This window comes from Zingiber officinale, chromosome 8A, assembly GCF_018446385.1.
Source record: "Zingiber officinale cultivar Zhangliang chromosome 8A, Zo_v1.1, whole genome shotgun sequence".
NCBI lineage: Eukaryota > Viridiplantae > Streptophyta > Magnoliopsida > Zingiberales > Zingiberaceae > Zingiber > Zingiber officinale.
Genome location: NC_056000.1, coordinates 80,196,214 through 80,211,197, shown reverse-complemented (window position 1 = coordinate 80,211,197; position 14,984 = coordinate 80,196,214). Strand labels below are relative to the sequence as shown.

The 14,984-nt window shown below is 36.6% G+C and overlaps 1 protein-coding gene and 1 long non-coding RNA gene across 2 annotated transcripts; one reads left to right on the top strand and one right to left on the bottom strand.

Annotated features, from left to right (window-relative positions):
• Window positions 1-5,612: 5,612 nt before the first annotated feature.
• Window positions 5,613-6,042, top strand: LOC122012470. The gene is made up of 3 exons (XR_006120225.1): window positions 5,613-5,633; window positions 5,778-5,824; window positions 6,010-6,042. It is a non-coding gene; the product is annotated as an uncharacterized LOC122012470 (long non-coding RNA).
• A 3,790-nt stretch (window positions 6,043-9,832) lies between these two features.
• LOC122009692 (beta-glucosidase 26-like) lies at window positions 9,833-12,820 on the bottom strand. The gene is made up of 11 exons (XM_042565953.1): window positions 12,576-12,820; window positions 12,390-12,448; window positions 11,905-11,980; window positions 11,744-11,815; window positions 11,577-11,664; window positions 11,240-11,483; window positions 11,030-11,145; window positions 10,689-10,906; window positions 10,567-10,598; window positions 10,200-10,302; window positions 9,833-10,128 (listed from the first exon to the last, which is right to left on the bottom strand). The coding sequence occupies exons 1-11, from the start codon at window positions 12,799-12,801 to the stop codon at window positions 9,851-9,853; spliced, it is 1,512 nt and encodes a 503-aa protein (XP_042421887.1). The 5' UTR covers window positions 12,802-12,820; the 3' UTR covers window positions 9,833-9,850.
• Window positions 12,821-14,984: the final 2,164 nt, after the last annotated feature.

The window sequence follows — 14,984 nt, the reverse complement described above, 5'->3', positions numbered from 1 at the left end:
TAGAATGTCTGATACTAGGAAGTATCTATCAGGACATGATAAGCAAAAAAACAGAAAAAGAGTTGAAGAATTTATTGAGTTCAAAGAGGGGTGATCGACAGATTTGTTGTCAAAGAATTGAAAAACTCATCACTTGAAGATTTGGTTAATGAAGAAGAACAAGAAAACAATTGTAATGAATTACACGAAGGCTTAGCTATTGAAAATGATATAGAGGGAGATGTGAATGAGATTGAAGGCGTGCAATGAAAGTGATGAAGACTTAGACTTTGAAAATAATTATTCAGAAAGTGATGATGATGTTTTTAATGTCGTGAATGAAGAACCAAGTGTCCCAAGTTCATCGATTCCACTTGACATTTTGGATCCTAAAAATTGGGAGAATTTAGATCCCAAGTGGAAGGATCAATTAGTGGAAAAGGGCCCTATAAGAGATGTATTAACAGGAAAAGGTCCCAAAGATAAATCAAATAGACGATTCTCCTCAGATTTCTATACCTGTATTTTGTCAAATGGTCAAAAACACCATAGAGATTGGTTGGTTTATTCAAAAGCACTTGATAAAGCATTTTGTTTTTGTTGCAAGTTGTTTAAAAGGGAGTCTCAACCAAGTCAACTAGCAAATGACAGATACTATGATTGGGGGCATCTTAGTAGCAGACTTAAAGAACATGAGACAAGTATTGAGCATATCAATTATTATGTTAGTTGATATGAGTTGCATATCAGGTTAATGAAGGGTACAACAATTGATCATGCTATTCAAGATTAAACCAAGAAGGCAAAAGAGCATTGGAGGAAGGTATTATACTGATTAATTTCACTTGTGAGATTTTTGGTTAAACAAAATATAGCATTTCGTGGTAGTAATGAGAAGTTTTATCAAGATAACAATGGAAATTTTATGGCTGTTGTTAAGATGATTGCTGAGTGGGACTCAGTGATGAAGGAGCATATTGAAAGAAATACACATCATCATTATCCTAGCCATAAAATTCAGAATGAATTGATATATTTGTTAGCTTCTCAAATCAAGAGTTCTATTCTTAAAAACATTAAAACAGCTACGTTCTTTTTTGTAATACTTGATTGCACTCCTGATGTTAGTAACCAAGTGCAAATGACTTTGGTTATAAGATGTGTTGATGTTCCTACAAGCACAATGAAAGTAGAAGAATACTTGTTGAGATTTTTAAAAGTGGATGATACAACTGGACAAGGGTTGTTTGAAGAACGGCAAAATGTGTTGAAAAGTTTTGATCTTGATATTGATAATGTGAGATGACAAAGTTATGATAATGGAGCAAATATGAAAGGGAGACACCAAGGCATACAAAAAAAACTTTTGGATATAAATCCTAGAGCATTATACACTCCATGTGGTTGTCATTATTTGAATTTAACACTTTGTAATATTGCAAATTCTTGTGGAAAAGCGAAAGACTTTTTTGGAGTAGTAAAATGGATTTATACAATGTTTTCTCATTCTACAAAGAGATGGAAGATTTTGATAGATCATGTGACGATAAAAGATTTAACTCTCAAGTCATTGTCAATCACTCGATGGGAAAGTCGTACTGAAAGTATGAAAGCAATGGTACTTCAAGCTCAACAAATCAAAGAAGCTTTACTTCAAGTTGTAGAAGAAAAAGACACCGACTCTAAAATAAGAAGTGAAGCGAAGTCTTTAGTAACATTTGAACTTGGAAATTTTGAGTTTTTAATGGGTATGATTTTTGGTATAACATATTGGGTAAAGTTAACATTGATCGTAAAGGGTTACAATATGAAAACATGCTTATTAGCGCTGCTATGACAAAAGTATAGAGAATCTGCTTATTATGCTTTTTAATGGGTATGAAAACATGCTTATTACTCTTCTTTTGAAGAGTATAGAGAATCTGGATTTGGATAAGTTATTAATACAGCAAAAGAACTTGCTTCAACAATGGAGATTGATCTTGTTTTCCTGAAAAAAGATAAATATATAGAAAAAAAAATATTCTGATGAGGTTACATGTGAGTCTTCCAAAATACCTCAAGAATTTGCAGAGGAAGCTTTTAGAATTCATTATTTTTTGTACATAGTATATCAAACAATTGGGTCATTGAAGAAAAGATTTGAGCAATATGAGGAATATGAAGATCTTTTTGGATTTCTTTTCACTGCTGAAAAGTTGAGTTCATTGATTGATGAGGACTTGAAATCTCGTTGCAAGAATCTTGAAAGGAAATTACAAAGAAAAAAGAGTACAAGACAAGATGTTTCAGATTTGGATGGAGATGACTTATATCAAGAACTGAAAATCATACAACATATGACCAAAGAAAACAACAACAACAACAAGTGAAATTGTCACGCCCCGGAGGAGTCTCTGTCCGAAGAAATTTCGACAACATCTCCCCTGTACGGCGGACAATCTGAAACTTTCTACATCCCACATACCTCAGCCACATGTGGCTGGAATAATAACAGAAATAAAACAAACATATACATAATCATCACACGCAGTTAATATAAATTTCAGCCTCTAGTGACATCACCACGCAGTATATATAAATATAAGCAAACAAAGCAATAATACTATGACTCGAAATCAACTCTACTCCACTACACTCGTAAAACTCAAATCCGATTTACTCACCTCTTCTGCCGTCCAGGTAGGCATGTAGTAAAACATATCGAAATAAAATCCATCAACACATAAAATTCACACCAGATCCATAGTATCAAAAATCCATAGTATCAAAAACAGAATAAGTCTGAACATAGACTAAATAAGAAGAAAACCAAAAGATTACTAAGCCCTCGTGGTCAACAGGGGACTAGCGACTGAAACTCTCTCCTGACAGCATCAACCTGAAAAATAACAACAATGGAGGCGGGGTGAGTCCAACACTCAGCAGGTACAATTGATATGCAAAGTAAGGAAATAACACCTAGCACTAATCATGCGTATAGTCTCCTGATAAAATAAAGGTAAATGCAAACCGAAGTAAAACAGGAGAGAAACTGTACTAACCAGGACCTGGGTATCAGGACAAACAGTCCGAGTGGTAAAGAAATCCTGTATGCATGTCAAACATAGGTATCCAAACAATATGCAGCATATAAATGCAGCAAACACAAATACAAGCAATAAATACATCATGCATATGATGCCAATGTCATGGTCACCTCTGACGCCAGTCAGCCAACTCACAACAAAAGTGGGACCGAGTGGGTAGGGCTGTGACGACCGTGCACTCTGCATCACTACTCCTGATGAGTGACCGAGTGGACGAGATGTTGTCGGAGTACACACATACTCCTACCCCAAATCATAAATGAGGGAGCGCAATGCTCTCATCTCCCGGTACACTATGATGGGGAGGGATCTCTAACGTGCTACACGCTGCGTCACACTACCCCTGAGCAGATCAACGGAGCACCGGAAGAGCAAACTGACGTGCTACCACGCTACGTCACGCTACCCATGAGCGTCACAACGGAGCACCGAACAGTGATGAAACTGACAATGTGCTCAACAATAATGGAGCAATCTATCACACAGCATGCAATCATGCGAATGGTGCATAACACTAAGCATGGTAATATACCGAACAAACCTACCTACACATATGATGTGCATCATAGTAAATAAATCACATCAAAATACACTGATTAGATAAGGTATCAATCCTAGGTCCTGAACATGGTGAGGTATGGTTATATCACTACCCCTATGAGCATGTGTAATCAGGTACATAACAACATGAAATGCAAAACAAACAATCAATCAAGCAGATAACAGGTAATCGGGTAGTGATTAACCGAAACAAATGAGGAACATAATTAATGCAACTTGTTAATTTCACTACTATGCATATCAAAGACAATAAGTCAAAAGTACCCACCTCTAAATCGAAATGGTCCAATCCGACAATCGAGATACTCGTCTCGCGTCAAAGTCCTGTGTCACGAATAAAAATATATTTTATTTAGTTACAACCATATAGATAACTAAATAAAATCTTTTACACTAAATTAGGGCAAAACCCTAATCCATAAACCTCGACCAACTAGGGTTAGCTTCATTAACCCTAATTACATCATTTGATTTTAAATCAACCAAATCTCACCTAATATAACTCTATCACCTAACCATATAATCCAATTAAAACATAATTCAATATATATACCTACATGAACATTTCTTGCTAACATAACTTAACACAAAACTTACCAATTCGAAGACTTCTCTGTTGGCTCACAACATAGGATGGTCGCTGCTGTAAATCAAAGGGTTGCTGCCCAAACAAACACATGTTAGGCTCACACACTAGGTCAATATCTCAAGATTGCAAGATGAATCAAATTGAAGCCTTACATCTTATACCCAAAACCTTCTGTTGATCCTCAACTGACTAGAAAGACCAAAAATATCGGCGGTGGAACAGCACCTCGAGTAGGTGGCTGAAGCTTCGTCGACGATGGCAGCAGGCTTCTTAATGGTCGACTAGGTCAAGCGACAGCGGCGTGGGGATCTCCAAAGCAAAGGGACAACGAGCACCGATGGCCAGCTAGGGCTCGCGGTGGCCTGCGGCAAAGATCTAGGGCACAACGGCGACTTGAGTGCCGGCGAGGAGAAGAAGGCCAGAGAAAGGGGGTCGGCGCTGGGGTTCGGGTGCCGGCACAGAGAAGCGGCCGAGAGGAGTCAGTGGCGTCGGCAGAGATGCTAGGGCACCGGGGTGTGCGGCAGAGCTCCGTGCGTCGCCGGCGACAATGCTCCGTGCGTCGGCAGTGCTGGCAGTGGAGATGGGCGTCGCGAGGAAGGAGGAAGAGGAAAGATCCGGCTCGGACTGTAAAATACCGAAAATAGGCGAATATTAATAAGGGAATTTTTCGGAATTTTTGGAAATTTTTCGGGAATTTTTCGGAACTCGTATGGACGAGTTTACGGGGATGAAAACTGGGCCCCGGGAAAAGCCTATTTAGGCTACCTATTTAAGCGAGGAAATGTATATTTTCTTAATTTCCTTTTTCTTTTTCTATTTCTTTTTCTTTCTCCCCGACGCCGTGCTCTTACCCGTGCCGACGGTTTCCTCCCGAGCCCTTGCGACGCCGATCTTTGCCCTACCGGTGCCGGTGCACCAATTCTTCTCTTCTCATTCTTCCTCCTAGAGCCGATCTCCTCTCCCCCTCATCCGTGCCGAGCCGTGCGCCGATCACCGGCCACAGGAAGCCAGCACATCGCCTGTGCCCTAGCGCCTCCCGACACCCTCTTTCTCTACTCTGGCCGACGCGACGCCGCGAGCTTCCGCCGGCCGAACCCTTCTTCCCTCTGTGCTGCCAGAGCCGACCATCACAGCCGACTTCCGTGCCCTAGTTTGGGTTCACAATCACCGACGCCGAAGACTCCCTTCCTCCTCTGACGGTGGACCTGATCGGAGGCTGACAGAGGTGCTGGCTGGTTGTAGGTTTCCTTTTCCCGAGCCTAGACTTGATCTTCTGTCACGTCTCTGTACGTCGCAACTCCTATTACCGGACTCTGCTACATCACCCGATCACTGTCTTGCTTGTGCCTCTTCTCCCGACATTGTTCGTGCAGGGAGATCGACAAGGGTTCGGATGCGAGTATAAGTAGAACATGGTGAGCATTTGTGCCTCTGTTCTGTTTCCCATTTGATTTCTGACGATGGTATTCATTTGATCTCTATATGGGGCCTAGATCTGATTCATAGTATTTTAGCATTTTGAATTCTTGCCAAATTGATCAAGAAGTGCTTATTGATAGGGTGGCTGCAGTATGGTGGGAGATTTTTGGATAAACTTGAGGATAGGGTAAGCATTGATTACCTAAATTATGTTCTGATCTAAGTCTTGCTACTGGGAATTTGGACTTGAATCGGATACTAATATAGATCATATCGAATGATGGAATAATTAGGGTTCCGGGTAAATGAAGAATTAGGTTTAGCTATTTTGGTTTACAATAAAACTTAGCTAAACCATATGATTTATTACAGGATTCGGATTCAGGACGAGCACTTCGACATAGAGGTTGATTAGCTCGATCTACATCGGAAGGCGGGTACCTCTTGACTTATCTTTTATGATATTGTCTTTGGATATGCATAGTATTTTATAACTACAAGCAATGAACATGTTTGTCTTTGGTATGTCACTGTTTGATATCCATAGCATGTTAGGTTTATCGCCTGTGACGTATCCGTGCTTATATCATGTGATTTATTGCCATGAGTACTGTATTACCATAAGTATCTTAGTTTCTAGAATAAGTGACATACCATGTTTTACTGAGGTTAGGACTAGGTTCTGGACTTTTGGTTTCAGTCATGTGTATCGAGATTATCTGATACTTAGGTTTTATGCCATGACTGGCTTGTGTACCTCTATTTGTATATCAATTGTACCTGCTGAGTGTTGGACTCACCCCGCCTCCATTGTTGTTATTTTCAGGTTGATGCTGTCCGGAGGGAGTTCCAGTCGCTAGTCCTCACTGCACGTAGTGCTAGATCCCTGCAGACCTCGAGGATTTATTTACCATTTGGTTTGGTTTTTATTTGCTTATGTGTGTACTTGGTTATTTGGATACTTGGACATCGTATGTTTTCTTTTGATATTGATGGATGTTCTATTTGATATGTTTTTACTACATGCCTGCCTGGACGGCAGAAGAGGTGAGTTTCGTCGGTTTTTGAGTTATACGAGTGTAGTGGAGTAGGGTGGATTTCGAGTCAGTGTAGTATTGTGATTACTATTATTAACTGCGTGGTTGTGACAGCCAGAGGCTGAATATCTATATAAACTGCGTGGTGATTGTTTTTATTTATTGTTATTATTCCAGCCGCCTGTGGCTGAGGTATATGGGTTATGTAGAAGTATCAGATTGTCCGTCGTACAGGGGAGATGCTGCCGAAATTTCTTCGGACAGGGACTCCTCTAGGGCGTGACACGGACAGAGGAGAAGAAGAAGAAGTGGAAGGGGAGGAAGAAAACCCGCCGTGGCTGGCGGTTAGGGCACGACTTGGCGTCGGGGATGGCTCGGAGAGGAACGGCCCGGCACGCGTGAAGGGGGAAAAGAAGGAAACGGCGGAAATAAAGAAAAGGAAAAAAGAAATAGGAAATAAAAAGAAAATCAACAATTCCTCGCTTAAACTAGGTAGCTTAAACAGGCTTTTCCGGGCCCCGTTTTTGTCCCCGTTAATTCGTCCGTACGAGCTCCGAAAAATTTCCAAAAAATTTCAAAAAATTTCGAAAAATTCCCTTATCAATATTTGTCTATTTTTGGTATTTTACAGAAATACTAATTTTTTTTGCAAATAAATTGTTTCCTGAATTCATTTATTGTATACAGGATATTATTAACTATTTCTTCCGGTGACGGTTGCATTTGCAAAAAGAAGCTTTTTTAAATTGAAGTTGTTGAAATCTTGTTTGAGATCAACCATGACTCAAACAAGATTGAATGCATTGGCTATGATTTTGATTGAGAGTGAGTTTTTAGAGAAACTCAATTATGAAAAATTGATTGATAACTTTCCAGATAAAAATACAAGAAGATCAGTTTTTAATAGTTAATTGTAATAGTTCTTTTTCCTTTTATAATATTGATTATTAGCCATGTGGAATATAATGTTTTCATTATTATGGATTTTAGTTTGTATTTTGTTAATGAATTATTTATATAGTATCGATTTTATTATTTTTTATCTGAATTTAAAGGACCTTTTTTTCACCAAGCCCTTCAAAGTTTAGGGTTGACCTTGGTTACAATTATTTGAATTATGATAATATTGAGGATGGGATCCTCTAGACCACCTTTCCTGGTCCACTCTTGGACCAGGAAAGGTGGATTGGTAGGAGGCAATGACCCCCACATATTAAACATGTGGGGGTCATTACCTCCCACCAATACAAATGCCAGACTAAGAAATAGTCCAGTATTTACGGACCAGAAGATCCTTCCCCATAATATTGGGCAATAACGTTTATACATTTTCAAGTTTGAATTTTTTAACCTAAAAATTTATAGTAAATTTTGGAAAAATAATTCACTAGTTGTGATATTTGAGAATTATTGATGTTACAATTGTTATTAGATTTGTATTGTGATTTTTATAATTATAAAAAAATCAAAAATTAAATAATTATGAAATTTAGAAAAAAAAAATTATTGGGATAAGAGTTAAAACCGTTCTTAACGAGATTCCTGAAGAGTTTTTGATAGATTTTATTGTCGTTTATATACTAAACTAGAATTGGTTAAAAAATTGATAACTATATAATAATTAATAAGTTTGTATAAAAAATATCATTTCAATAATATTTTACTTCCATACTTTAATGGGTTAACTATTAAATACTTTTATTCTATAATTTGAAATTTTAATATTCAATATTTTTTTATTTATATTTTAAAATTAATTAATTTATTGTATTAATTCATCACCTCCCGATAATTTTGAATCCCCTTGGGAACCATGGAGCTAAAGGAATATTATGAACTTATTAACGGTGTAGGTGTCAGTGTGTCACTCTTCCTACTCCTCTCAGATTTTAAACATTTTGTCTATTTGCCAGTGTCGTAACTTCTCGGTAATATATACTTCATAGCTATGTTCCGAAAAGTAAACAGTATATTTATTTAGATAAATAATTTAATGATAGCTATGTTCCGGAAAGTAAACAGTATATTTATTTAGATAAATAATTTAATGAGTGATTTTTATTATTTCTTTAGTCAGTGAAAAAAAAATAACCACCTAAAAATTAACCAGATGAATCCCTGGCGAAACTGATCCAGCAAGAAAGTAACATTGAACCACAAACCTCCATAGATATGAGGTACTAGCATATATTTGATGCATAGGACGTACACATCTAGGGATTTTCGCTTGGACTGATCTCATCGGAGAAAGCCATCGGGTCGAGCTTTGCCTTCTTCTTGATCTTTGTCTTACCCTTGGAATGAGGGACGGAGTGATCAGACGTAGATAGCTTGGAGGTGGTATTGGAGTGGAATTAGAGTTCGTTGAGGGTGATGCGATTTCTCTTGGTATGGGGTCGGCTGGGGGAAGGGGCCACGGTGGCGAAGACACAAAAGCAGCTCTCTTGCCAACCGCCCGAGAATGGCACAAGGCGATGTTCTCCTTCTATGCTTCCTCATTCTCTTGATTTGGGAGAGGATTGAGATTAAAGGGTTGAGAAACTCAACTCCACTATTCCTGAACACCGGTTTTTTTCGTACTATTACTATTATAGATAGTTAAATAATAGAAAAAAATAGATTCAATTATCACTGTTCTTATCGAATATATGATTGACTACGGATTTGAACCAGAGGATTAAGACTGTTGAAGAAGACGCCTTATTTAATAGAATCAGAACATATTTGAGAAGGAAAAAATAAATGATTTTCCACTTATTTAAATGAACAATTTAAAAATGATTTCCTTTATAAAATTTTCATACCGTAATATTTTGATATGTAATTTAAAATATTTAAAATTTTGTATGCATTTTTTTAATTGTACTAAAAGTTTGTATGAATTTTTTTAATTTGAACAATTCATTTTTGGTGTGCCTAGTAATTTTAGCATGTTTACTTGAAAGGATATTAAATGGGGAAGATCACCCATGCTAGATGATCGCTTGCAATCGATGATCATCCAACAACTTGCCTTACTCACTCTTCAATGTTTACACGATAGGATAGTACAAAGTTTGTAAAAGATCGAAAATTGAATTAATTTGCACACAAAGATTTCACTTAAGTTGTGCTTTTATTAAACAAACCCCAACAAGAAAACTCCAATAAACTTAATGTAAATCGAACTTGATCACTTAATTTGACTTCCTTTGTAGAATTTTTTTGAACCAATAAGCTGAATTCTTGGGGAACCGCTTTTTGTTCTTGAAATCTACATATACTATACCAAATCTCGATGTGTAGCCCAACGCCCATTCAAAGTTGTCGAGAAGAGACCATGCAAAATATCCTATCACCGTAGCGCCGTCATCCATAGCCCTCTTTAAGTTAGTTATGTAACTCTTGAAGTAGTTAACTCTCGTTGTATCTTGCAAAACTTCTGGAAGAGTGGCATTTCCTGGCTGATCCATTCCTGTGATGAACAACTTCGTTACGATGGATGAATATTTGGATATTTGGAAAACAAATCGAAATAAGATTTACCATTCTCGGCTAGAATGATGACGGGATTTTGGTAAGTTTCCTTCACATAGGTCACGGCTTTGTAGATTCCCCATGGAACTATGTAGAGCCAATACGAATTAGCCTAAAAAAACATTTAGATTCAATGCTAATACAATCCATCATACTAGAATGTACAAACTTTATCACCAAAAGACAAATCTATATAACACAATCTATGAAATGCTACTCTTTTGTATAAAACCATGTTTAAACTTAAATATTTAATCACTATTAACGAAATTCAGGTTGAGTATCATAAAAAAAAAATAAAGAAATGACATTGTTTTGTATAGCATAAGATATGATAATAATAAAATTTAGTGAAAAAAATACAAAATAAATTTACCAGGGGACCAATTGGCACACCATCTCGATCGTCTAAAAGATAATCAGAAAATGAATAATATTAGTATAACATAAAATATCATTGATCGAGTCATTATCAAAAAAAGTTTGAGAAAATCTAACATTTGTATTCGACATGCCAGTCAGCTTGATAGCTAACAGGCTTCGGATCAACTACTCCGGCATCCTTCATATAGAAAGATGTATATTGATTGACCCCCACATAATCGTATGAACCTTTCACCATTTCCACTTGTTCTTCATTAAATTTAGGAAGTCTTTCTTTGACAATGACTTGCATTGATTCTGGATAGTATCCATAAGTTAGAGGGTGAAGAAACCTACAAAGAAAAAACAATTAATTGAATGAATAAATCATCCTTTAATACAATTGAAATTTTATTTCTCAATCAAACATGAAAAATGTTTTTAAAAAAATCAAATGAACTGAAACAAGGTCTCACCATCCAATGTGGAAATCCCTAGCTCTTTGAGCTGCGGCTTTATCTTGCACTGAGTAAGTATAAGGTTCATACCATACAAAATCCAAAAGAATTCCAATCATGCCTTTTTGTTCTTTCTGAATCGAGTTTATACAAGAAACACATCTTGGGTGAGGGATCATATTTCATTTTATTCACCAAATATAACTCAATGAACAAAGTACAACTTACTTGATATTTTTCACGATATCTTTTCACTGCAGTTGCATGAGATAGGATAAGATTATGTGCCGCAATATAAGGCTCAATGGTTGAGTTTCCCCCAGCTTTACAACCAGTACATCTCCCTGGGGCATGAATACCATCATCATACCCAAGAGCCGCTATACACCTAGGCTCATTAAAGGTGAACCAATTCTTGACTCTATCACCAAATCTCTCAAAACAAAAATCGGCATAGTCCGCAAATGCATCTCTAAAACACATATCAAATAATATAACAAAATTATCAAATAGGTTCAACTACTAATGAATATAAAAAACATGGTTCATAACCTTTAAAACTTACACAATCTTCGGGCTTAACCAACCCAAGTACTCCTCATTAAGAGCCAAAGGAAGATCGTAGTGATAAAGATTTGCATATGGAGTAATGCCTATTTCAAATCAAAATTTTTTAAGACATATATATATGAGAAACATATTGCTCATTGCTAAATTGAAAATTTAACATACCTTGTTGTATCAAGTAATCAATTAGCTTATCGTAATAATCTACACCTTCCCAATTGACTTTACCGGTTCCATCTAGATGGGAAATTTTATATGAAAAATATACTTAAATTGAAAGTTCGGACTGAATATAAGAAAATAAAAAACACAGAGATATTCATTACTTGGAAATATTCTACTCCAAGAAATTGAGAATCGATACGCATCGAAATTGAAATCTTTCATGATATCAACGTCTTCCTGCATTGATCATTTGGTCATAAATTGAAGAGAGAGAAAAACAATTTCAAATGCTTATATCTTACATATTGAATTCTTTAGGATGTCAACAAATTACAAATGCATATGTCTTACAAGCTTCAGCTAAATTACGACACATCAGACAAAAAAAGTACAAGGGACACAAGTAAAAGTAAAACGTGCATGCTTTTTTATAATGTATCCAGCCGTTGTGATCCTTTTGATGATCTTTCTCCAATACATAATTTTATGTAACTTAAAACTAAAGATCAAAGATACAACCATTATTAAAGCAGAGTTATAGTTTGGTGCTGTTTTAAAATTCAACCAGTAGTAAATCACCCCTGTTTTGCTCTCGTAATTACAATTGAGAGAAAAAAGGGGGGAAATGAACAAGAGAAAGGATAACCTTGTAATGATGATACTCATCAACTGTAACATCAGCAGTAGCGTTGCCAGCAATTGTATCTGCATTCACCATAAGAAGAAAAAAAAAACCCTTTAAGCATTAAGCAACACGTCAACATTAACCCACACAAATCTGAAGAGGATACGAAGCAAAAGAAACAGAAATAACATAACGATCAAAATTTACTTGGGATTCTAACGAATGCGTCCCAAATGCTAGGTCCTCTGCCCCCTTTGAGCGCCATCCCTTCCACTTGGTAAGCAGATGCTGCTGTCCCAAACACAAATCCCTCCGGGAAGGACTCGCGGCTGAGACCGTGGCCAGCATTGGAAGCCTGACTTGACTCGAAAGAGAGTAAAAGGAAGAAGACGATGAAGGAAAAGAAGCAAAATGGGGATCTCTGGAAATCCATCCCTAAGAGGCAACGAAGAGACAATACAGCAAGACAGGTGGAAGTGCGTTTATATAGTGGAGCTTGAGCATGAGTAGAGATAAAGATCATAATTAAATCAATAAAAAAATCATTAGTAAAAAAAAAGGTTATAGATAAAATTCACTAGTAAAGATAAGAATCATAAGATAAAAAATATTTTTATCTAGTGAAAATAATATTAGTGTCATAAGTAAACTTGTTTTGAATCAAATGATATTTGATTTAAAACTCATTAATTTTAAAACTGATTTATTTATATTTTTAATATAACTTACTTTCTTATTACGAATCATAGATCCTTTACTAACTAATTTTGACAAATTTCAAAATAAAATTATATTAATATTCTTTTTTTACACTAAAAATAATATTAAGATTTATTACTAAAAAATAATTTTAAGATTTATTAATAATTTTTGGGTTATTTTTTTATATAAATATATATATTGTTATGATTTTTATTTTAGTAGCATATCTTAGAATTGACAGCACCGCGAACAGAAAAACATCTATTAATATCTTGAATTGGTGACATGAGAAAGCATAATTTTCTTAGCCTTTTTGCTAACATCAAATGTAGTATATGTTCTTATTAGTTTTATATAAATAATTAAATTAATTGTTTATATGTATATGCAAATAACTCTATTTCTCATAGACATGTGACATAGTCGAGTTAGTTATTACATAACAAATTTATAGAATTGAGTCAGGATCGAATTTCGGTAAAGACTAAGGAATTATCCTCTCATGTGATAGCTAGTTTCAATTTCCTAATTTACTCTCTTCCAATGATATGAGATAGTCGTGGGGGGCACTAGGATGAAAAATGCAAAATCTATTTCTCGCAAACCTAAAAATAAAAATGATTAATTAGGTCAGGTAATGTCAAACCTATGACGATTGGCCCATTCTTAAAAAATTTTCCATCGGCTTATTTCTCGCAAACCTACCGTTGCAATTAGGAAATTAATCGATGTAACTGATCGAATTGGAAATTTGGTTTTTCAAAAAAATCATATCAATTTTTTAAATTTATTTTGATTTTAAAATCTAATTAAACTGAAATATTATAAATCTTTTTGAAAAAAGGTAAAATTCATCATCCCCGATAGTTTTCACGATTATTCCATACTATTGGAAGGGAGTAAATCAGGTAATCGAAAATAGTGATCACATGGGACGATAATTCCTCAGTCTTTATTAGTATTCGACTCTACTCAATTCTACAAATCTATGCGATAACCAACTCAGCTATTCCAGGATTAGTGATTTATTACTCATTGATTGATCGATTAATTCGGTAACCTATCTAATTAATCAATTTTATATCAATTTAGATTATTCAATTTTATTGATAAAGTTAAGTTGGGTAAAAAAAATTTTTAATTAAATCAATTTCAATATATTTGATTCGATTGGTTAGATTTTGAACCGTTTACCCTAAATATCAATTGTTCAATATTGATCCCGTCCAGAAGCTGGGTCGGACGGAGGCTGGTCGCGGTGGACTGGGCGTTGACGGAAAGTCGTAGGTGATTCGGCTCCCACGGGTGGCTGACGCTGCTGCAGGACCCTGCGCACACTCAGAGGATCCCCCTCTTCACGTTAGAGACCAAAACCCAGGGAAAAAGTCCCCGGATCAGGCCCTCCGACGCTCAAGTCAGGTCCTTTTTCCCCCGAAAAAAGCAGAGAGAAGAAGAGGAAAAAACAGTTGTGGAAAAAGTGACGAGGGAATGTGTGCGCGTACCTGCGTACGAGGGATCTCTCCCTTTTTATGCGTCCTCCTCTCTTAGGACCTGCCCTCCTGTCAGAAAACGTTAGACGCTGGGCTTTGTCCTCTAGTCCCGGACACCTGTCGTACTGCCATTCGTCGTGAAAGCATCTTTCTGTTTAGGGACCTCCGCCTTCGCACATAAGTTTTGTCTTGTAGTGATGGACAGCTGGCAGGCTGCTACTGGTTGTGAGGGCATCTTTTCGTTTTAGGAACCTCCGCCTTCGCTCGCACTATTGGAATGTAATGATTATCCTCGACGGACCGTTGAGATTCTCCGCACCCGCACTACTTAGCTTCTCCGATCCATTGTGACTTGCACCGGCCTCGCCTCTTCTGATCGACTCTAGCCTCTAAGTGTTACCTTCCAGACGGGCTGACTCTGCTC

What these genes read in the sequence shown, in the direction of transcription:
- LOC122009692 (XM_042565953.1), bottom strand. Translation starts at nt 12,801, where the DNA reads ATGGATTTCCAGAGATCCCCATTTTGCTTCTTTTCCTTCATCGTCTTC. An exon ending in TGGTTAAGCCCGAAGATTGT is followed by an intron (nt 11,484 to 11,576) that starts GTAAGTTTTAAA and finishes TATGTGTTTTAG; the next exon opens with AGATGCATTTGCGGACTATG. An exon ending in CATCATTCTAGCCGAGAATG is followed by an intron (nt 10,129 to 10,199) that starts GTAAATCTTATT and finishes TGTTCATCACAG; the next exon opens with GAATGGATCAGCCAGGAAAT.